Raw genomic sequence first — 22,825 nt, forward strand, 5'->3', positions numbered from 1 at the left:
TAATATAAGAAATTTATAGTAAATTATCGTAGACTAGACCGCAATGCTAAGGTGTATTGTTGGTTAGTAGATTCGATTTTCGATCTAGGCCGTGGATTTATGTTTAATATAAGAAATTTATAGTAAAGTATGTTTGCTAGTCGCCTACGACCACGACACCTAATTTGGTAGTTGGGCGTAAAGCCTGAATGGACGAAAAACCTTACCTTTCAATATCATACGGTTTGTACAACCGTACACTTGACTGAAAAGACGCTTTAAAGGAAATCATACCACTACTAACATTAGACTTTATAACCTATTTACTGCTTTACTTAAAAATAAAAAAAAAAGTCGGCAAAAACTTTAAAATAAAGTTTACTTTGCAATCTAGGACGAACAGTATGCTAGCAAATCGTTGCTGAATAGAATGTTTTACAATGTGTAGTTCATTTTCTACTTTTTGCAAGGGTATAATGTTGGGACCTAGGCGGAGGATATCTACAAGTGGTTTGTCTCCACTTGGTAACAATAGTCTTCTTCCATTTTTTCCTTTTCAAGAAAAGGTCATTGAGCTGGCCAAAAGGGTCTGTCTGCAAGAGTTTTTAGCCCTCTTGCCGCCCTAAAGATGGCAAGGGAAGGAAAACAGAGAGAAACAGAGGTATAGAACTACCCTCCAATCCTTAGCCCCTAATTATTATTATTATTACTACAAAAATATTTGGCAACATTGGTAAGGACAGGCTGTAAAATGTTACCCCAGAGCTTTATAACGGTTGGAAAAGAATTTGCCCAGAATTGGCAACGAAGAAAGAAAGTTTGTTATTGGTTTTGTTACTTCCTTAAAACTGTTTGCAGGAACACTATTACGGTGGTGTCAGATCTCTATGTTAGTTAGGGATACGAAAGAAGTGAAAATTCAGAAGAGGTTTTTGTCAGCGATTTGAGTACCCGTTGTTAAGCAGGAAATATCGAAGAAAAAGAAGATAAGAAAAGTTTATAGGAAAAGCTCTTCAAGCGTGCTCTTAAGTAGAAAAAGAGAGACCTCACACTGTTGCCTAAGACAACAGAGGAGTTGTCTTTGATTTTATTTCCCCTCTTGGGAAATAAATCGGTACGATTAAGCAGGGCCTCCAAAATCGGAAATGGCAAAAAAAAGGGCGACCATGATTTTTCTACCGGAAAGCAAAATTTTGCCACAAATTGGTGAATTGAAAGTTGAAAGCTTTAATGAAGGATGAAATAACTTTTAAAGTTAAAAAAAAAAAAAACTGTAAAGCTAGAACTATAAATCGCCGGAAGCTGAAACATTATAGTTCGATTAAGTACCAGCAGAGTATTCGACTGTAATGTAGCGGTCAAAATCTCTACAACCGGAAGCACTATGTCACAGGATAGATTTTTCCAATTTTTTTTTGGTTTATTTCTCAAAAATCGCTTCTCCGATTTTGTTTAAACTAAGTACATTTCTCAGGAAAATTCGGTTGAGGCGGAACTAAGCCTCCCTCTAATAAGACGTTATTGTGTAACTAATTTATTCAGCCAAGTTAAAAGAAAATATATAATAAGTTTGGGCAAAAAATGAAAATTAATATAATATAAAATCATTATGCCATTTTATAATAAACAAACAAATACATGATACATTCTAAAATACATATAAAAGATTATTGAATAGCTTGAATATATTAATAAACCCCCTTGTTGAAAATATATGGGGGGAGATTTGATTGGATCCCCTCTTTTAGATTTAAAAAGGGGAGAACACCCCATTTAATTTGTTTGGAAAAAAAATGGTGTTACTTTCATTATATATTTCGTACATTATGTAATATCTATAATCAGCATATACAAAAAAATGGTGGTCGAACTTACCCAATAATTAGAGAGGAAATTGGTCTAACCTTTTCCCTCAAAAAAGGTCCCCTTAAAAGTTTTTGAAAAATGTTCTATTATTGATTGAAATAGGACCTTAGATCAAATAAAAATTTGCCCACTTAAAAATGGCGTCCTCTGACGAGCCCTTAGAGTTTAGAAGGCCTCAACAAGGTACATGCATTGGTAGATAAAAATACGCGAGCCTAATCAAATATGAAGAAATGGAATGTAACACACACGCACAGTTCTAAAAACTGGTTTAAATTAACAGGTTACACTTAATGTCGCAGAATACGTAAGAATGCTTTTTTACCTTGAAAAGGATTTGGCGGAAGATTAAAAATAACAAAATAAAATCTGGTTTTGGCTTTCTTTCGGTGTAATTTCAAACAATATGGCCATATATTTTTTTTTTTGCCTCCAAAACACTGAACAGCTGTTAAAAAGATGCGATGGAAATTTCTCAATTAAGGCTGGAAACATAGTGGAGCGGCGAGCAAAGCGGCGATGACAGCGAAGAGCGAAGCGGCAAAAACAAAAACTAGAAATAGATAGAGTTGCTCTATCTTCGCTTTGCTCGCCACTATGCGCGGTCCCATATGTTAACTTCTGTTTGATTTCGCCGCTTCGCTCTTCGCTATCATCGCCGCTTTGCTCGCCGCTCCACTATGTTTCCAGCCTAAGGCAGTGGAGATAAACTGTGCTCAACAAGACGATATCTTTTTTCGAAGAACTATTGGTAGAATAGTTACCGTTTCTTAGGCACCAAGATTAAGGAGGGCAACTTAAAAATACTTTGTGTATTCTATTAAAAATTTTTTTTTTCTTCACAATTTTTCAAAACGTTAAGCTAGGACACACTGATTGGATATAGATCTAAAACAATTTTCCTCATAAATTTCCTTTTACGGCAGTACTAAGGGAGAAAAAATGATTAGATTTCCCCTTTAAAGGGTCATTTTTATGGAAAAATACAGTTCTAAGTACAATAAATAGAGGTGAGCATTAAAACATACCAAGCTTACGAAAACTCTGGATACTTAAAACTGATGTGGTAACTGAATATATGAGTATTAACAATCGATTTATTTTTACCAACAATTAAATCGATAGAATTTGGGTAAAAATACTATTTGATAAAAATTGTAGGTAACATACCTTAAAGGAAGAAGGAAAACAAAATCAATCACGACAATTCATTGTAGAAGACTAAATCCTTACTGATTGATTATTAACCTCCCATAAATCCTTAAAAGCCCTTAAATTACCCATTCTTTCACTTTTCTCCTCGCCCAGAGAGCCCTTACTGGGCAGATAACAATTATAAAACTTTTCTAAGTGGGGAGGTGAGGTGGGAATTTCCCCTCTTTTAAAGTCAATGGACTTTAATAAGTACCATCTAAAATGGTCTGAACATTGACACCAATTTAGCCACTTCTACTAGAGAGCATTTTTTGTATTCTGAAAATAACCAGGTAATATTTTTGGCTTTTATGACTTGAAATAGCATGATTATGTTTTTTGCTTTTTCTTTTTTTAATTATATTTTTAGTAGAAATGGGTGAGTAACCTGAGCAGGGGTTGTATTTCCGGTTTAAGTTTTGCTTTTATTCACCAATCATGTCTGCTGCGTTAGATAAATACGTACATTTTTGCTTAAAATACGGAATACTATAGGTAAACCATTTCGTAAACGACATTACATTATACAAATACATTTTAATACAAAATACATTGTAAAATATGATGGTTTTGGTTTTTTCGACCGTTGTCGATAGATGTTTTTTTGGGGAATATCGAGGTGCGATCTTAAATAAAAACAACTCGTTTGCTTTATACCAACGTTTCGGTAATTTTTACTACTTCTTCTTCAGGGTATTATAAAAAAAAGTTTGTGAAGTTTAATGTAGAGCTACGAGTATCATAACTGTACTAAATTAAACTTCACAAACTTTTTTTTATTATAATACCCTGAAGAAGGTTGTAAAAATTACCGAAACGTTGGTATAAAGCAAAAAAAGTTGTTTTTATTTAAGTCCGCACCTCGATATTCACCAAAAAAATCATTGTAAAATATGTTCAACAGCCATAAAAGATGACCTAGTCTCTAGGTCGTAAGCTTGGCTTTATTATGAAGACTGAAACTGGCATTAATTTTTTTTTAAATCCTACAAAATACTTTCGTTATTTCTTTCATTGTCAGAGTCTAGTTAATTAACTGCAGTTGGTGCAGAGAGAGACGATTAAGATTGTTGAAAAATTGCCGCCACATCTCTTCTATAAGCCAAATACGGAGGAACTAATATTTAAATATAGTTTAGTACAAAAAGAAAATGTCAGTATTATTCTTACGGGAAACACGGAAGGAAATAATTTTCTACAAAAATGATTAACGTAGTTCCTGCAAGGGGGCAAGCAATTGAACCGGAAGTACCATCATTACTGGAATGGATTTTCTAAGTTTTTTTTTTTCTTGAAAAATGGCTCCCAAAGATTTGGCATTCATGCGTGAATGCCTCTTTATATAAAAACTAAATATATCGATAATTGTATCGACATTAGTCCAAGCGTGATTTATATATATTTAAAAAAAAAATGACCTTAAGTCTTTCTTCCCTAAATGCCGGTATAAAAAAATTAAAATTAAAAACCGCTAATATAATTTATGCTAAGTAAGCTCAAAAAAACGTACGACATTGAAAACGCCTACTGCCTTAACTGGCATTAACATCTCTCAGAGAATCTATTTAAGAAAAAAGAGGTCTTCACGTGTTAAAATAAAATTAAATCGCAATTAATTAATAAAATGTGATTAATTATTTTATTACATATTAATTAGGTTTTGTAAATAATTATCTTTTATCAATTACACACTTTTTGTTTTGTTTAAATGATTACTCATTTAAATTTATCTTTTGTGTTTACATTTTTCGTAATCATTTTTTTTGGTTAATTTCTAAAAATAAAATTTATCCTTAAAATGCTAAATTATTAGGGAATTGAACAAAATTTAAAAAAAAAAAAAAATTCAAATCAAGAACTCTGAGAAGGTTATTGATTCTCTTTCATGGACATTTTGTCGGCCAATTCATTGATTTAGATTCCATTTCAAGGTTTTCCATTTGCTGTTTTAAATCAGTTGAGGAAATTCTCAGTGTAAAAATAATCTCGCTTTGTTTAATTTTCTGAGGGGGTTTTCTTTTAAATTTAGGAAGGTTTTTCTTTTAAGGACTTTTCTAATAAAGAATAGGTTCTGTATTTCCATTAAGAGGTATAAGATTACAGGTAAATATATATTCTCAAGTAGTAAAGTATGGGTGGAAGGGAAGAAAACTACTTCTTGGCAGTACTAAGGAAATACCAACTTCCAAGATGTCCGAAAGAAAATCTTAGTGGGTGCCGGTGAATTCTTTTCGGCAAAGGAACGTTCTCCGAGCATGGTAAATTGTGCCTCTAGAGACTCAAAAGAGGAGTTTGAGTCTGGAAATGAACGGTGTTTTTGGACTTTTTGCCTCAGTAAAAAAAAAAAAGATGTCCGTGAAAGAGATGTTTATAAGGAAGGATGAGGGAATTTTTGCTAGGTTCGGTAACGCCAAAAAGTATTGCGATCTAACAATTTTGGAGAAATTCAACACTGATCACACCCACACATACACACTACGCTGTACATAGTAACGAATCTTAGTACAATCAAAGCGGAAAACTCAAACGAAGTCCCTACATATATCCTATATTTTTTTGGCGTGGACAATCACACCCAAAATCACTCACTTCCTGTAAAAAAAAAAATCACAATCAAGCAATCGCTCAAAAAAAAAAAAAAAATTGAAAAATCACAACTCACCAGGTGGTTTGGTCACGATCAACGATAACGGCTCTGGTGAACATGGCGATCCTGGAGGACTTAATTCTTCACGACTTTTCTGTGCTTCTAGCAATTTCAGCTGTTGCTGTAGTAGGCGATTTTTGATCAGAAAGATTTTCGGCATTTTGATGGTATTTTAAGAGGAAATCTTTTTTAAAAGATCTTTCAGCTCTGTTTTCTTCTATCAGGAGTTGTTGTTTTCCTTAATTTTTCCCCCAAATTTATGGAATTTTCACCACAGTGTGATACGTAGTAATTAAATTCACTAAATTGTTTGTTAATCCAAAAAAAAAGTTTGCTGGACACATCAAAAATGATTTATTTTTTTTGACGCACTGATTTTCTTTTTAAGTTTTGCTATTTACAAATAGGATCACATTTAAATAAAAAAAAGAATCAAATGAAGATGGAAAAATTAAATTTACAAAAACTAAAAATAACTGCACGTTACTTTTAAGAACATTAAAAAAAACAATGAAACTTAATTTAAACTTAGAAAAAAAAAAAAAAAAGAAATGCACTTAAAAATCAAAGTAAATAAGAAACGAACTTGACGACCTGTGAGTCTATACTGAGCCGATGAGAAAGGACCGTTGGTTCAAGGTCCCCCGGTACCCCGGCGGTTGGTACCGGTCCCACAATTCTATTACCAACAGTGGTGGGGGCAAAGTCATGGACGCCATCTTGCTGTAACAAAACTTATCCACTAGCTCCCTCCCACCTCACTTCAAAAATTCTACAAATTATATATATATATTCTTATTTTACCTTAACTAACATAACCTCAAACTCCTATACACGAACACGCTTACCAACACACACAAAAAAAAAAAAAGATTTCCCACCTCTTCATAATATCAACATCTCCTTGTCTAAACATCTATCCATCTCCAAATACTGCTATATTACTACTAAAAAGCCGCTTACCTATACATCGATAGAAAATTGATTTTTTTCTTTCTAATTCTTTTATAGTGTATAGATAAACATACAAACAGAGACCCAACTATAAAAATAACTTTAGAATTTTAAATATGAAAGCAACAAACTGCTGAAGGATCAGCTTTTCATTTGGCCAAGGAAAATACCTTGTGCTTTGAGAAATTTCACTTCTAGTTTTCGCTTTATTTTTATAGACAGTTTCCAGCGCTATTTCCCAACGGCAAAGAATCTTTAAATGTTATTAAGAATACCTAAAACACTTTTTAACTAACTCTTGGGATCCTAGCGTACACATATTTACGAACTCTGAAACTTAAAACTTATTCAATTATTACTAACGTTAGCTAGATTGTAAAAATGCCTGGTTTTTTTATTATCTCCAAATGCCTTAAAACGATTTTTTCTGTGGAAAATTATGAATAAAAGTCATTGATTTTCATCTATGTAATGTACATAAGATGTATAGAACGCATTTACGAAAACAAATGACGGGAAAGTGCTATTTCCGCTATTGAATATTCGGTACATTAGCAATAAATTCAGTCTCTCTTAATAGTAAATAAGATATAAAATTGTAGAATGTATTGAAATCGTACTGTACAGCAAATATGCCAACCAAATCTTTCTAGATCTGCCCTAATCGAATTCAGCTGGTAAAAGTGTTCGAAACCTGAATATAAACCTTAGTGACCATCAATAGATTGAAATATATAAGAATAGTCATACAACATCTACGAAATGTCAATATCAGGCTGCAGCCTCAAATCCAAAGTGGTGCTTTCTTCTAAAATGACATCAAATATGTCATATAAGGCATACAAGTAAAAACGTTGTCCCATTAATGACCTGAATCCCGTGGAATCCTGTTGCTATAAAGAAACATGATCCATTAATTGAGTCACTAATGGCGAATCTAGATTCGTAATATTCAAATCATTGACATAGGATAAAGTAGTAGATTCCTAAAAATGACTGTGCGAAGAGTGCTTGGGTTGTTTGGGAGTGATTTCTTTATATTAATCTATGGTGTGCCCATGTAACAGTAATGTCTGAGCATTAAGGGGACCATATTATTCCGATTTCAGTATTTAAAGAAAGCCATTTTAGAACATTAACGCGCTTTTCCACCCAAAAATCATCTTACTTAGCAGTCCATGCACATAACCACATCAACGAATCAGCTCTTTTGCTTTTATGAGAATAAAAAAAAAATAAGGAAAACATTTTTTTTAATTGACTATACATTTTTAAATTGAATTTTGTATGTGAATGTACGTTGAAGTATAGCACATATCAGGGTAAATGATATTTCTAAGCTTATGCTTAACCACCCATGCATTCATGTATTGCATCATTGCATAATCATAACTTAGCTCACACAGTTTTCGGAATTAAGTTTTCGCGTACATATCTGTTTTATGAATCCCAGATATTTTTTTGAACACATACACCATATCGTTAATAAGGATTGAATATTTTTATAAAATTACATTTTCGGTTAACCGCTTTTATCAAACTTGATATCCGACAGTACGTGGAAACAGGTTTTCCCTCAAAAACTATTCCTAATAAAAACTATTAATTACGAACAGTTTAATGAGATAAATAATAAATAAAACTACTGTGAACGTCAGACAGCCGGACAAAAAATTAGATTTTTTCTTGAATCTAATTCATATTTACGTTTAGATAAAAAATAATGAAAATTTTTAATGAAAAATCTGTTACATGTCTAAAGGAAAACTTATTTAATATTACTTGTATATACTGCATTTATCTTTTTAAGAAATTTTTAGTAAATATTTATTTTTAATTTTTGATAAGAATGGAGAATCTGTTTCAGATAATTTCGTGAGACAATGGTGAGTAAATATTTGGTTTAGTTATTGATAAAAACAGAAATTTATAGAAATAATTTCTCGATATTAACTGAAAATATTTCTACAGACTATCGATGGAACTATCGATCTCTAAACCCACGGTTACGAAAAGCGGTCACCAGCTAGTGATTATAACACCTAAAAAAAATTAGATTACCAAATTATATTTTACAATGAATGATCCCGGGAATCTGAGTGCCGCTTGCCCTTAGATTTTCTCTTCCCAGGGAACCTTCTTCTTACAGCTGACAAAGATGATGGACAGAGGAGTTAATGAAAGAGAGAAACTGTCCGAAAATCGGTAGTGCAGAAAACGGTGCCAATTAACTTAGATATTGACGCGCCTTAAATTTAAAAAAAAAAAACATGAAAAATAATTACAGCAAAAGGCGCCACGGTAGCCGAGCGGTTATAGGCAAGACCCGCAAAGCTAAGGTGTATTGTTGGTTTAGTGGATTCGATTCCCCTGGTCTAGGTGTACATTTTATTTAATGGTTAATATGAGAAATTTACAGTAAAGTATGTTAGGCGGTTATAGGCTAGACCCGCAAAGCTAAGGTGTATTGTTGGTTTAGTGGATTCGATTCCCCTGGTCTAGGTGTACATTTTATTTAATGGTTAATATGAGAAATTTACAGTAAAGTATGTTAGGCGGCTATAGGCTAGACCCGCAATGCTAAGATGTATTGTTGGTTAGTGGATGTAAATAGGTTCACTCATTGATAATTTTAACGATTGCAGTACTTTCTCTTAGTAGGTGTAAGAGCATGGTGGCACTTCACAGCCACGTAGAGGAGCTTTAACCACTTCTTCGTGGTAAATTTTATCCAAATCGAACTAAGCGTAATAGAAATATTGGTAATAATAGTATTAGAAAAGGCCTTACTTGGGTGGGGCAAACTCCCCTCCTTATGAGTCATAGCGACGAGACTTTTAAAGTGCAAATCTGTACAAAATTTCGATTCGAATGACACTTCATTCATGAAAATCGGTTCACGTTTCGATAATTTGAAACGATTACCATACTTCCCCCTAATAAGGGTAAGAGCAGAACGTCGTTTAAATGTTACGTAGGAGTGCCCTAAACCTTTCATCCTGCCAAATTTTATTAAAATCGGGTTAACATTTTCAGAGTTATTAGTAATAATAATTTTGAGAAGGGGCCTCACATATATGGGGCTAACTCCTCCCCCATTTGATGTACAGCGTCGAGACCCACAAAAGGCACATCTACATAAAATTCCGAAACGAATGACACCTCATTCATGAAAATCGGTTCACGCGTTTAGGCGCTACGTTGTTTACAAAAAAGGTAACAACAAGAAGAAGAAGAACAACAACAACAACAAGAACAAGACCAATTTTTGAAAATGCCGTTTTTGCTCATTTTCAGTAACTTTTTTCTCGTAATATATTAAATCTGGGTTTTGACAAAAAAATTACAGTTATAAAGGAGGACTTGCCCTATAATTTAAAGAAAATTTGGGAATTTTATCTTTTATAGAAAAAGAGAAAAAAATTGTCAAAGTTGGGTGTTTTTCAACGTTACACTTTTTCGTGCAGTTTTTGATGATCAACCCTTATACAACTGTCCTACCGGACAGTTTTAATTTAATGGTTAATATGAGAAATTTACAGTGAAGTATGTTAGGCGGCTATAGGCTAGACCCGCAAAGCTAAGGTGTATTGTTGGTTAGTAGATTCGATTCCCGGTCTTAGGCCTTGGGTTTTATTTAATGGTTAATATGAGAAATTTACTGTAAAATATGTTTGCTAGTCGCCTCCGTCCACGATACCTAATTTGGTAGTTGGACGTTAAGCCCCGCCTGAAAAAATTGGCGATTACTTTACTTTTTTTAATTACAGCAAAGAATCTTAAGTTTAACCTAACTTTTAAGTTTGGATTTATTAAAATAACTTTTAACAATTAAAGAAATTTTTGTTTTTACTCGTTTTATATTTGGTTCTGAAAAACGTTTTCCGACATTAAATCTATTCATGACTATTTTCTCGTATAAGAAAGTGGAAATATAACTATTTTCCATAGATAACCAGATAGATGATGAAGATGTTAAAGCAGAATACATTCTTCTAGGAAGCAATGAGCGAAGAATTGGGTTTTCCTCAGCCGATCGGTTACCCAATACCAGAGAATTTCTCTAAGTGGTAACCGAAGTTGGGAGAGTTGTCTATATTCCCTTAAGAGTCTTCCTAACATTTTAATTTGGGTTACCACTTTTTTTGGTAAAACCAGGGAAGGAAGCTGGCAGGGTGGGTGGTTATCCCGAACTACAGACTTCCTACTCTAGCTGGTGTTTTTGTAGGGTTCTGTACCCAGGATGTTCGAAGGAGATTTATGCTACGTAGTAGCTTAACGCTGAAAAGCTGGAAGCTTCCTGCAGAATTTATAAGTATGCCACTGGAAGATGTGCATCCAGGAGTTATTCCAGGAGGTTATCCCCAAACTGCCACTGTGTTTCCCACTTCTTATCCTACAACCTCCCCACAAGAACTAAGGGGCGAGTTATTTCAGCAACTGAGAGCTACTAGAGAGAGTGAACTCACCTGCTACAGTACGGGAGCCCAAAGTACCCGTTGTCATAAATAAATCACGTTCAATTCTCAGACGCAACTTTACCACATAAGCGTGTACTTAATTAATAATAACTATGAATGCCCCTAATACTAAGTACTGGTAAAGCCGTAAGTTAAACTGAAGTTACAATTCAGAAGAGAGGGTTTCAAAAAACATGTAAAAATGCTTAAAATTGAAAGTATTGGACCGTTCAACGTGTCCAAAATATGTATTTCCGGCAGCAACTCAATTTTTAATAATTCGACCCTAAAGCAACAGTTTTACTTCAACCTTTTACTGCTAGAAAGAGGAAGTAAAAACTGCTAGTAAAGGAAGCTACAAGTGCTTCGCTATACAGAAGGCACCATTAAGATGCCCACTACGTCATGTGCGGCGTGGCTCTCTCTGCAACATCTAAGAGGTGGGCACGTTGCTTTTACTTTTTGTACTCCCTTCTCTACACTTCCTTCTCATCTTAGATTTAACGGGCCGACCAACTTCTATCGTAAGACTCGATTTCTTTTCAGCGGTCTCTCTACCGGTACTCTGTTTTCACTGGTCCTCCTATGAGTATTTATATCCTTAACTTGTTATTCTCCCCGCATTCTTCTTCTCTTTGTTGTACTGTACGTAGAAGATGGCTGTGGGCTAGTTGAATTTCTATCGATATTGGAATTCGATATTATTTTACATACGCGGCCTCCCTCTCTCCCAAAAAAAGCAATAAAAAAAATTTCTTCTGTGATCTATTTCTCTGGAATAATCAATTTTTAGGAGGAATTCCTGGGCTCGATCTTTTTGACATTTGTTCACAGATCGAGAAAGAGGGAGGAAGAATTTAGAGCGTTTTTTTACTATTTGCCTAATTTTTTAACACTTTTTCTAATATTATTCTTAGAAATTCAAACCGAAACCACCTGTGAATACTTCTTTACCCTTAAAACGTTTCGTAATATTCCCGCCAAAAAAAAGAACTCTACGCACCCAGCAAAGTAAGAGAAAGTTATTTACATCCGGGAAATAGCAAGACCTATTTTTCCGGTGAAAAATTGAATTTAGAAAATTGGACTCGATCTCATTTCTCACAATTACCAGAGGGGAGGGAAAAGATAAAATAAAAACAGCTGGAAGAAGCTGTGACATTGAAATGGCGGATAAAAGAAAACTATTTTGTATATATAAAAATATATATATATACAGGGTGTTCATTTTAAGACGGCTCGAATGCATTTCATGCTTAAACGGTTTGATCTGAGCAAAAAATGGTAGAGGAAAAATTTGTTGCCAGTCACGTCTAGTTTCAGAATATGTGACTTGATTTTAGGATTCCTGCCCGCCACACGTGGCTGATGCGCGACCAAAAGTGAGGGTTTGCTGTAAACCCCCATTTTCATATACACAGTTTTAAAGAGTATAAAAAGTTATGAAAGAAACCGGAAACCGCAATTCGATATCTTCAAAATTAAAGGTGATAGGCCATTTCAAAATCTGGTATTTATTAATCTGATATTTCAATTTTTTAACTTGTTATCAAAGAGAAAGAAGAGCACGCGATAGGTCATTTTTATGTATTTTTTCATCCCCTTTCTACTAAAAATACTGCCAAGGCAGTAAAGCTAGTATTTTTCTTAATATCGGGAAATAAGTCGTTTTCCGAGTGATTTTTTTAAGAAAAATCAAATGTTAAGAGCTTTAGTAGTTCTCAAGCATACACAAAATGGCTAAAAATTAATTTTACATCTGTTACAAACAAGAAGGTTTAATAATTATTTGGTAATTTTGGGAGAGTTGCGTTATAATTAACAAAAAAAAACAAAAATGGAAACCTCCTGCCACATATTTAAGTGATCAATATCTTTCATGTAAAGGATCAAACTTATTCATTAATTTATCAAATAATGCACTTTACGCAGCTTGTACAGCATGTACTGTGCCTTCAAAGGTGCCTCCTCTGGCTCGCAAGCCAGGTTAGCCAGGAGGTTATCAAGTGCTCTTTGTATCTGAGGAGGCACCTTTGAAGGCACAGTACATGCTTCACAACCGCGTATGCGGGCAGGAATCTAAAATCAAGTCACATATTCTGAAACTAGAGGAGACGGGTAACAAATTTTTCTTCTACCATTTTTTGCACAGATCAAACCGTTTAAGCATGAAATACATTTGAGCCGTCTTAAAATGGACAACCATTTACAAACGCATTTACAAGAAACTAATAGATAACAAAATTCCTGTTTTAATTTCACTAACATTCATGTTCTAAGAAAAGTGAATAGAAATCAGTTATATTACTGTATGAGTGAGCAGTGGAGAACAGACTGCCATACGGACAAGATAAAATATGCATTTAGTAATCTATCTAGGGCTTCATATTTATTCTTCTACTCATTTCATATCGTAGCTTAACACATTCCACCTGTCCATTTCAAGGCTGGGGTTCAAAGCCTCTAGGGGATTCTTATTTTTTTTTTTCTCTCTCTCAAAAACAATTTCTGTTTTTTAATAATAAGAAATAAAATCAATTGAACAAATTGTTTGACTTCTTTTTATTAAATCTATTCCATTTATTGTACGAGGGTCGTTTGAAAAGTCCGTGCAAAAATAAAAACTACTTAATTTTTTGGGGTAAACCTTTTTTATTTTTCAACATAGTCTCCTTTTAGGCTTATACACTTCGTCCAACGCTGCTCTAGTTTGTTGATCCCTTCCGAATAATAGGATTTGTCCAAGTCTGAAAAATGGCCATTCGTTTCTGCAATCACCTCCTCGTTTGTATAAAATCTTTTTCCCGCCAGCCATTTCTTCATATTGGGGAACAAATAGTAGTCCGAGGGAGACAAGTCTGGAGAATAGGGGGGGATGTGAAACGAGTTGGAACCCTATTTCCATTAATTTTGCGACCACAACTGCTGAGGTGTAAACTGGTGCGTTGTCGTGATGGAAAAGGACTTTTTTTGTGGGCCAATCGTGGGCGTTTTTCTTGCAGCTCGGTTTTCAAACGGTCCAATAACGATGAATAATATGCACCTGTAATAGTTTTACCCTTTTCCAGATAGTCGATGAGGATTATTCCTCGCGAATCCCAAAAGACAGTCGCCATAATCTTTCCGGCCGAAGGAACGGTCTTCGCCTTTTTTGGCGCAGATTCCCCCTTGGTAACCCATTGTTTAGATTTTTCTTTGGTCTCAGGAGTGTGGTGATGTATCCATGTTTCATCCACAGTGACGAAACGACGCTTAAAGTCCTGCGGATTCTTCTGGAACAGCTGCAACAAACCGTCCTTGCAACACTTCACACGATTTCGTTTTTGGTCAAGCGTGAGCAATCGCGGCACCCATCTTGCGGATAGCTTTGTCATGTCCAAATGTTGATGCAAAATATTATGTACCCGTTCATTCGAGATGCCCACAGCACTAGCAATCTCACGCACCTTCACTCTTCTGTCATCCATCACCATATCATGGATTTGATCAATGATTTCTGGAGTAGTAACCTCAACAGGGCGTCCAGAACGTTCAGCGTCACTTGTGCCCATATGGCCACTCCGAAAATTTTGAAACCACTTATAAACTGTTCTAATCGAAGGTGCAGAGTCACCATAATGTTTATCAAGCTTCTCTTTAGTCTCTTGAGGCGTTTTGCCTTTCATAAAGTAGTGTTTAATCAACACACGAAATTCTTTTCGTCCATTTTTTGAAAATCACTCGACTTCCTCGATTCAAAAGAATGCCAAACACAAAGAAATAGACCGATCTGGCTGAAACTTGGTGTGTGTTCTTCCAAGAGATGCTACTAACTAAACATAACCTCGATACGCGCCAGTGGTGCTATCTCTCTGACTTTGCACGGACTTTTCAAATGACCCTCGTAAGTGTCCATTAATACAAACAAAATTCAACTTTATTTATTTTGGAGCAAAAAAAAACACAAATTATAACTCAGTACCTAAATATTGTACCCTATTTGAAACTAAGCAAATTTACCTTCAATTATAAAAATAGTACTTGTTTAATATATTTCCTAACATTTTCTCAAATATGTATTTCAGATACGTAGTTGAGAAGTAAATGTTTAAAGTGCAATTTGTAACCTTTGACTTTCTTATTTTAAGACAATCTACTTTAAAAATTTGAATACTGATCCATCTAAAAGAGTTTTCAATGAATTAAACAACTTGATAAACTTAACACTGTTTTGAGTACTCGTGAACACGTTTTCTGGTAAAACAAAGGTAATTTCTCGTACGAAGATAAAAGGAATCCTGGGCAAATGATATACCATTTGAAAGTACCACATTAGACAAGGAAACTTTTACTGAAAAATGCCAGCACCTAGGGTCTGATAATGATCCCCATAAGGGCCTAATGAGTTTTCTTCAAAAAATTTGCGATTACTTTTATTTTTTCCCAGTTTCCAGGAAGAAGATTCGAGGCTGTTTTGGAGAATAACTTATGCTTCGAAATGGTGTCAATTTTTTTTAGAAAATTTATCTGTCTTTCTAACCGTGTCTACAAGAATCGAATTCGGACTAAAACTTTCTGAGTAATAACATTTTTATTGGAAAAAAGTAATTATTTTAGGGAAAACAAATTTAAAGTGACATCACTCCAGAACAGAGGAAAATATGAAGTTGGCCAATACGTCTTTGAAGTCCACTTTAGATGTACTACACACAGTAGGCGTATGGACATTACTTACTGGTTCACCCTGTATAAAGGATTACGCCCGAGTTAGAAGGCTCCTTAATTCTTTTTGTTCCCCGTGGAATCTCATGATTGTTCTGCTTATATTAAAATTTAAATTCAAATATTCAAAAACTCGCAAGTGGTTTAAATTGTTACAATATCAAAAAATTAAAATATGAGCCTCTTAATTAAATCTTTTTGTTCTTAGAAGGTTTATTTAATATGTATAATTAAAATGGGTAACCTTGTACATGAAATAACCTTTATATAAATAAAGGTATTTACTTAAACAAGCTTTTTTTTTTTTTTTTTTTTATAAAGAAGTTATGTTAGGAGACGAGTGTGTGTCTGTCCATGAGTCTGTTGTACGCTGTAATAATGTAACTAATGTAGAATGACAATACTGTAATCCTGGCTCTGTAATACCTTCTTTGTACATGGAAGATGTAACCTAATGTTCTAGATTGCTTATATATACAATATATATATATATACCTTAAAGTGTGAAAATGACAGATGACATACTTCACGATAAGCCATTATGACGAAATTACCGGCTCATGAACTGTATGAACGCACATGTTTGCCGTGCAATCTGATGGGATCTTAAAGGACAAATCTAATGATTACAAGAATGTATTTTTATGACCTCAATTTTATTATTTAAGTTCTATAAAATAGATAAATAAAACTTCTAGTGTGAATACTCACAATAATTTTTGCACTTATTGTAAGTCTCGAGGTCCCAACTTATGTATTACTTAAAACTTTATTGATGCATATTTAAAAAAAAAAAAAGTCGAAAAAATGAACTCAAAAAACTAAAAAAGTCATTAAGAAAACGGGTACTTCCGGTTGAGGAATTTTGATTCTCAAGATTTACTCTTTGTGCAACCAAAACAGGGGAAAATATTCACGCTAAAGGCGCCATGGTAGCCGAGTGGTTAGAGGCTAGACCCGCAAAGCTTAGATGTATTGTTGGTTAGTGGATTCGATTTCCGGTCTAGGTCTTGTATTTCATTTAATGTTTAATATGATGAATTTATTAGTAAAGTATGTTAGGCAGTTATAGACTAGACCCGCAAAGCTAAGGTGTATTGTTGGTTAGTGGATTTGATTCCCCTGCTCTAGGCCTTGGATTTTATTTAATGTTTAATATGAGAAATTTATAGTAAAGTATGTTAGGCGGTTATACGCTAGACCCGCAAAGCTTAGATGTATTGTTGGTTAGTGGATTCGATTTCCGGTCTAGGTCTTGTATTTCATTTAATGTTTAATATGATGAATTTATTAGTAAAGTATGTTAGGCAGTTATAGACTAGACCCGCAAAGCTAAGGTGTATTGTTGGTTAGTGGATTTGATTCCCCTGCTCTAGGCCTTGGATTTTATTTAATGTTTAATATGAGAAATTTATAGAAAAGTATGTTAGGCGGTTATAGGCTAGACCCGCAATGCTAAGATGTATTGTTGGTTAGTGGATTTGATTCCCCTGCTCTAGGCCTTGGATTTTATTTAATGTTTAATATGAGAAATTTATAGTAAAGTATGTTAGGTGGTTATAGGCTAGACCCGCAAAGCTTAGATGTATTGTTGGTTAGTGGATTCGATTTCCGGTCTAGGTCTTGTATTTCATTTAATGTTTAATATGATGAATTTATTAGTAAAGTATGTTAGGCAGTTATAGACTAGACCCGCAAAGCTAAGGTGTATTGTTGGTTAGTGGATTTGATTCCCCTGCTCTAGGCCTTGGATTTTATTTAATGTTTAATATGAGAAATTTATAGTAAAGTATGTTAGGCAGTTATAGACTAGACCCGCAATGCTAAGATGTATTGTTGGTTAGTGGATTTGATTCCCCTGCTCTAGGTCTTGGATTTTATTTAATGTTTAATATGAGAAATTTATAGAAAAGTATGTTAGGTGGTTATAGGCTAGACCCGCAAAGCTAAGGTGTATTGTTGGTTAGTGGATTTGATTCCCCTGCTCTAGGCCTTGGATTTTATTTAATGTTTAATATGAGAAATTTATAGAAAAGTATGTTAGGTGGTTATAGGCTAGACCCGCAAAGCTAAGGTGTATTGTTGGTTAGTGGATTTGATTCCCCTGCTCTAGGCCTTGGATTTTATTTAATGTTTAATATGAGAAATTTATAGAAAAGTATGTTAGGTGGTTATAGGCTAGACCCGCAAAGCTAAGGTGTATTGTTGGTTAGTGGATTTGATTCCCCTGCTCTAGGCCTTGGATTTTATTTAATGTTTAATATGAGAAATTTATAGTAAAGTATGTTAGGCGGTTATAGGCTAGACCCGCAATGCTAAGATGTATTGTTGGGTTAGTCAAGGACTAGGTGTTTTATTAAATGGTTGATCTGAGATATTTCTATTACAATATCTAAAGGACAGTAACTCAAGGAGGAACTGCTTCAATCAGCAGTGCCACAGATGTGACACAGATATCGCACGGCTTTTTTTTTTTCTACCATTCTTCCATTTTTCTTTGTTTAATCTCTCATCAGAATGGAATGCTACTGTTTCCTTATTTAGGCAGAACACCTGGCCATCTCGCACCTTCGCCGCAATAATTTCCAACATTCAGCTCTTTTAGCTACAAAACTATGGAATTCCACTCGCTTCATTTTTATTTTCTGCCCCACTCCTCTTTAGATTTATTACACAGTTGACAAGGAAATATTTACTCGTCCATTTTTATGGCTTTTCTTTAATCTTATACCGACAGAAGAGGGGGGTGACCATCCTGAAAAGGGGGTTGTTATTGCTCGAAATGACCACGAATCCTGGCCTTGCCCTTAATCCCTTTATTTCATTAGAAGTACGGTATTCTCAATCTCTCGAAATTTCAGTTAGCCTGCTAAAGCTGTTTTCTTAATAAAATCCCCTCTCACACTGTCTCTCTCTTACTAAGTTATTGTGTTTAACTTAAAATTGTTAGGAGTGAACAAAACGAATATTTACAATTGAGAAGTAATAAATAATTTTTTAAAGAACGTTTGAAATTTTTCGTGCACAATGGAAACTCGTAAAATTTTAAAAATGTTCTAACAATAGCTTTTTTTTTATATTAAGAAAAATGTAACAACTAAAACGTTTTTAAGAAAGAACCCGCATAACTTACGGTACTGGGTTTGATTCATGTTCTGCGCCTTAGGCTTTATTTTATTTACTTTTTGTTTAAGGCGGGTCGTTTACTAGGTTAGCAGCGGTCAATATGGATTTGTGAGACTCGGGACATATCTTGGACTCTAGCTCAACAAACGCCATCACACAGTGGATACTCCCGTATCCAATTCTAGCAACCATAGAATAGAATAGATTAAATTAGGGCGGCCTCAAAGCCTACGCCACTGTGACCCCTTTGGATCTATTGTGGCTCTCCGACTTTAGAAGCTTGCCCTCCAGCCCCGGCCGTTTAATCAGACTCTTAATTCTGGAGAGTGGCTCTTGGGTAAAGCTCACAGGCTTTTTCCTCCCCGAGAAATAACATCCTTAGCCCAGACTAGCCCCTCACACTGACACAAAACGTGCAGTGCAGTTTCCTCTTCTTCCTGGCAGAACCTACAAAGGCTGTCATCTGCCAGGCCCATGCGATGCATGTGTTTTCTGAACCTGCGGTGGCCATTTAATAGGCCTACAATTATCCTAGCAACGGATAATTTCTAGCATCCATAAACTTAACAATGATTACAAAACAAACTCTACACTGTGCTTGAACTGTACGGTACGGAGCTAAGCGCTCCACGGAATCGACAATTCTACGCACCACGGTTAAAGCGCCTTAGCAATCAAAACCTCGCTTTGTTCTTAACCTAACCCAAATCTCGTTGGTTAGATTTTTCCAGTCAAAAAATTTACGCCCCCATTAAACTACAAAAAATGAAAATTTCATCAGTCAGTCGTGTCAGCCTAAGATCAGAAAATTTCTATTGAAAGTGATTTAAAAGGAGGATCTATGTCACGCGAAATAGGCATGAATTGAGTGACGTCACCTTATTTTTTTAATGGAGAATTTATTCAGGAGGAAATCCTGCTATTATATTCTGGGAATCCGTACCAGTCGTTACTCCTCTCTGTTCCTTAATCCATCCCCAGTAAGGTAATTTATTTTCTTTATGAACAGATTGTTGATTTTTTTTTAACTATCTTTCCTTCTTTATCTTCAGCTAGTTCTATCTTCTTTTACATCTAAGATATGTACGTATATCCGCTTTTCTTCTGTAGTTTTTAATGCAAAAAATTATTATTATTTTTTTAAAAAATTTTATGACGTAAAATACTTAATGGTCCTTGTTCATAAAAATGTATGGTAATCACAATTATTGTATTAGTCAGTTTAAAGAACAGAGATCTCTTTGACTATTGTCAAGGTTGTTCGCAAGTAATCATAGCAGAGATATTCATCTTTTTGTTTGTTTAACCAGGTAGACACAGAGTAGGTAATGAGAATCAGGTAATCAAATCAGCTAAAAATCACGCTATAAAATCTTTTTCTTGATTAGAAATTTTTTTTAAATAAAGGTTTTTCTTTTTTGAGAAAGTGCGATCACGATGGGACTCAATGCAAATGTAAAGTTTCAATTTCCTGTAATTTTTATTTTTTGAGATGTTTAAATCAAACTCAGATCATTTTCTAATTGGGATTTTTTTGGGGGGCGGGGGATTGAGATGGACTTTAAACGTAAATTAATGGTGTAAACTGGACACACGATCTCTATACTTCCGCTTATTGCGAAGTACGAGAAAAAAAATACGTAAAAATACTGAGGGAAGAGATTAACTCAAATAATTAGCGTATCCTATATTCCCAAACGGAGATCCCGGGTTCGAATCCAACTGAAGACCCATAGATTTGCTCTCCCTAGGGAACTTCTTATATTCGAGGTGTGGCTATTAAATAGCGAGACTATTGCTACAAAACATTTAATTTTAAATTTATACATATTTAGTTATTATCACCTTCAATATACACCCCTCCTCTATCCCTACAACGCTCCATGCGAATTTACCATTGTTCGAAATCATTGCTAGAAGTCTTTTTCTGTGAGCTCCTGCATGACGCGTGCCACTTTTTCTTTCGCAGCTTCAATGGTCTGAAATCGTGTTCCTTTTAATGCAGATTTGACTTTAGGGAACAGATAAAAGTCTTATGGGGCCAGGTAAGGCGAATAAGGCGGATGGCCTAAAACTGGGATGTTGTACTTGGCTAGAAACGTCTTGACAGACACTGCAATGTGAGCCGGCGCGCTGTCTTGATGGAGAACCCGTGACTTGTTCTTCCACAAATCGGGTCATTTTTTCCTTACTCTTGCACAGAGTTGAGCAAGCACCTCACGGTAGTAATGTTGATTCAATTATAATCGATATTTTCATCCGTTTTGGACGTGGAAGGGCAACCCGGGCGGTCATCATCTCCGACGTCTTCTCGGCCGTCTTGGAAACGCTTGAACCACTCAAAAAACTCGCGCACGTGATTAACATTCATCGCCATAAACTTCTTTTAATAAAAGATCAAGTTTCAGTAGCGGTTTTACCCAGTTTCATGTGAAATTTCACGACAATTCGTTGCTCTACTACAAGTGTAGTATCATGTTTCCGGCAAAACGAAACTATCACCTCTAGTACACAAACGAGGGTTCCGGTCAGACAGATTTCTCTACGAACACGTGAGACCGCTGCACAATCGAAAGAGAAGGCTTTACGCTGCACAGCTGTCGCGGTCGTTAGGATTTGGCACGGGCATAGTTCTTCTGTAGCAGCATCAGTCTCGTTATTTAATAGCCACACCTCGTACAGCACACTATCCGCTAATTGAGAGTATTATCAGTAACGAGAGGACACCGTCAGGAAGTTCCGGAAGTGTGCTATAAAAAAAAAACTGCGGGCGCCAACAACATTGACGCGCCTTTAATTAAAAAAATTAATAAAAATAATTATATTAAAACAGCTGAAATCGAAATTTTTTTAAATTTTATTATTACTTTGTTGTAAATAAAAAAATGGCTCTATTCCCATTGGAGTGGTCGCCTGAGTAGGGAGAAATCCCGTTGTTTTATAATTAGCGGATTCCTGACTATTTCATACTTTGTTCATAATTAGTTCTAAAAAAAAGATTGACGGTCTTTGTTCTTGTTCTTCTTCTTCTAGTTCTGGTAATCTTGTTAACTCTTATTGTTCATTAGCTTTTCTCTTGTGTTTTTTGTTGAAGATTTTCATTTTATTTTTTTTTCAACTAAAAGAAAAATCTGGGTTTGATGACATCCTCTTAAATTTGTTCACAAAGTTTTCCGGTAAAAGATATAGATTAATGTGTTTGCAGATCGCACGATGTAAATTTTAAATAAACTTTTAGAAACCGTTTTGTAGGAGAAGAAAATCTTAAAAATACGGTAAATTCTACTTCGATATAAATAGGAATTTCCGGTCTGCCGATTTTTTGATCAAATTTTAAATTCTCTCTCTCACTTGGAATTCTTAAATTGAAATTACCCTGTTGGCAAGCCTGTAAAATCGTGAGCTATCTCTCAGACATTGATGACCAATTCTAAAGTGCCTTATTGGTGTCTCGAGTTTACATTTTACTGAAAATCGATAAAGGGATAGGCCTTTCATGATTATGCATTGGGCGTGATCTAATTAAAATATTTATTTTTAGTATTGATCAACAGAGAATCGATCAATAGCTAATCGATTAATTACAGTCAACTATTAAGGAAAGAGAAAAATACCTCCTCCTCCTCAACTTCTACTCCAAAAAAAGGGGGGGGAGACCCAGGTCAGGTGTCTATGTCAAGATTTCGGCCTCACTAAGGACATATCCCTGACCTGATGCACCATAACCTCCTACCACTAGCTACCCCTCCTCTCTAGAACCTACCAGCCACCGCTATATGAAGTCGTGTTCCATATGTTTTTGTCTGTATGTGGCCGAGCTCTGTACGCTTGCATGTACGAGTATGTATGTTAGTGCCGCTTGTCTCTGTTTATATAAATTTTATATATATATAAAATT

At 34.9% G+C, this 22,825-nt stretch overlaps 1 protein-coding gene across 4 annotated transcripts in view; it reads right to left on the reverse strand.

Moving 5' to 3' along the window:
• Positions 1-22,825, reverse strand: part of ovo (transcriptional regulator ovo) — a 115,231-nt gene that overhangs the window by 50,069 nt on the left and 42,337 nt on the right. For 3 of the 4 annotated variants that reach the window (XM_074141427.1, XM_074141424.1, XM_074141425.1), the window contains exon 1: positions 5,702-6,374. The exons of the other annotated variant lie outside the window; for it this stretch is intronic. In XM_074141427.1, coding sequence (XP_073997528.1) covers positions 5,702-5,846 — 145 coding nt within the window. In that variant the 5' untranslated portion in view covers positions 5,847-6,374. Of the gene's footprint in view, positions 1-5,701; positions 6,375-22,825 lie in introns of those variants that run through there. 4 annotated transcript variants of the gene reach the window in all.

The sequence above is a fragment of the Rhodnius prolixus genome, unplaced genomic scaffold (genome assembly GCF_049639745.1).
Source record: "Rhodnius prolixus isolate KJV_2025 unplaced genomic scaffold, Rpr scaffold_6, whole genome shotgun sequence".
Taxonomy (NCBI): domain Eukaryota; kingdom Metazoa; phylum Arthropoda; class Insecta; order Hemiptera; family Reduviidae; genus Rhodnius; species Rhodnius prolixus.